The sequence below is a fragment of the Plectropomus leopardus genome, unplaced genomic scaffold (assembly GCF_008729295.1).
Source record: "Plectropomus leopardus isolate mb unplaced genomic scaffold, YSFRI_Pleo_2.0 unplaced_scaffold12613, whole genome shotgun sequence".
Taxonomy (NCBI): domain Eukaryota; kingdom Metazoa; phylum Chordata; class Actinopteri; order Perciformes; family Serranidae; genus Plectropomus; species Plectropomus leopardus.
Window position 1 is genome coordinate 1 of NW_024613408.1, and position 1747 is coordinate 1747.

General features: G+C 35.7%; 1 protein-coding gene across 1 annotated transcript; it reads left to right on the plus strand.

The window, feature by feature from the left end:
- The first annotated feature begins 73 nt into the window (after positions 1-73).
- LOC121963809 (V-set and immunoglobulin domain-containing protein 10-like) lies at positions 74-1498 on the plus strand. Its single transcript, XM_042514053.1, has 3 exons — positions 74-314; positions 923-1065; positions 1164-1498. Exons 2-3 carry the CDS (start codon positions 927-929, stop codon positions 1256-1258), a joined length of 234 nt encoding a protein of 77 aa, XP_042369987.1. The 5' UTR covers positions 74-314; positions 923-926; the 3' UTR covers positions 1259-1498.
- Positions 1499-1747: the final 249 nt, after the last annotated feature.

A 1747-nucleotide genomic window follows, 5' to 3' on the forward strand; every position in this document is an offset into this window, starting at 1 on the left:
ACTTTGTTAAGGTTCTTTCAATTTTGTTTTTACTTTTTTTGTTAATCATTTTCAGATAATATTCTTACTTTTTTACTAGTTTCTTGCTAATGTTTTTTTCTTGTTAAGTAGCTTGTTGTCATCTTCACAAGCTTTTGAAGGAAATCAAGCCAATTTGCTCACATTTTAAAGGGTTAATCTATGTCATGCTCATTTTTTGCTCACATTACTGCATCTGTAATGTTGTGCATGAAAACTGCCAAAAAGTCAAAATCATAAAAATCCAGTAATTCTTATATTTTTTGTCCATATTTTGTTTCAGGAAATGGCTTTGGGTGAGTATCTTACATTTACGTATCTAATACAAACTGCATGCTTGTTTTACACCTTATACATTAAATTAAAGGGATTAAAATATTATTGAAGCTAAATTTTAATGAATTTGATTTGATGCATAAACATAATTTTTGAGTCTCTTGATAAAGCGGCCCAGATACCAATTCCTGCACTTATTATGGCCTCAATAGACCAGAATGCAATGCTGCTGCAGTAGTAAAGGACTGGTTAAATGTTTTTAAGTTTGCCTAATTTTCCAAACTTTGAAATTAAACCAGCCTCCAGCTTAGCATTTTCATTAAAACCAAAATAAATCAGATTGATTTTTGTCCTGCATTGAATGAATCCTACAAAAACCACAATCATCTGAGAAAAATACAGAATTTTAGGGATCGCGGGCACCTTTTAATTTGGTCACTTTTCAAGTATGAATGCTTTACATTCTCAAATGCCTCCTAAATGTATTTGGAAATCGGACACAGATGCAAAATAACTCCTGGGATGCGTTTTCCAACAAAGATTTTAAATCTTCAGTCTTAGATTATTATAATATAGTCCCTGACCTGCAGATACACTCTAAAATCACAATTCGATTTCTGCTCTCCAGCCAAATGGAGGAGGACAGAGGAGACGTGCTGAGTCTGGTGGAGTCAGACGACGAGCAGATCTTTCAGGATGCCGTTCCCCGGCTGCCTCCGATAACCAACGGACGCCACACAACGCTCGTCCAGATACATCGAATCCCATCGAGTACGACCTCATTGCAGCAGTTTACAGTGATTTAATGGTTTGTAAATGAGCCATTAAGTTTTTTGTTATTTCAAATTGTCCTTTTTGTGTTTTTTTAGGTGATAATGAGGATGCAGAAACTGCTGACACAAGTCCGCAGCAGCAGGAGGACACTGCACAGACTGAAGAGCCGGCGGATCTTGTAACATTTTAGGTATTGGGTGTTTTTAGATAAATGTTTTATTTTAGGTAAATAACATTTACTCCCAGCGACAATGTGAACAGAATCGGTGTAAAAGCTAAAAAAAAGTAATCATCTTTTAATTTGTTATTTTTTTAAACAGGGTTTTGAACTTTTGTAAGCTTATTTCTATGATTGATTTGTTTGTACAGCGTCTTAATATGTTGCTCTGATATTGAGATTTGTTCAGTAAATGAAGCTGTTTAAACAAAATGTGATGTGAGAGTGGCTTTGCTCATCCGAAAGTTATGGATTTACGTGCATCCCCACCCTATGCTGAACACACATTAACAGATCAGCTGTGACTACCCCGGTAAAGAATTCGACTCTGTACTGGAACCAGTTTAAAAATGTGGTGGAGTCACTTTGGCTTTCGAAACATCCCACACACACGAGACAACTGACGGTTTTCTTGCCTTTTTGAAATCATCTACATTCAGTCATTTTTAAATCTGAGTATGA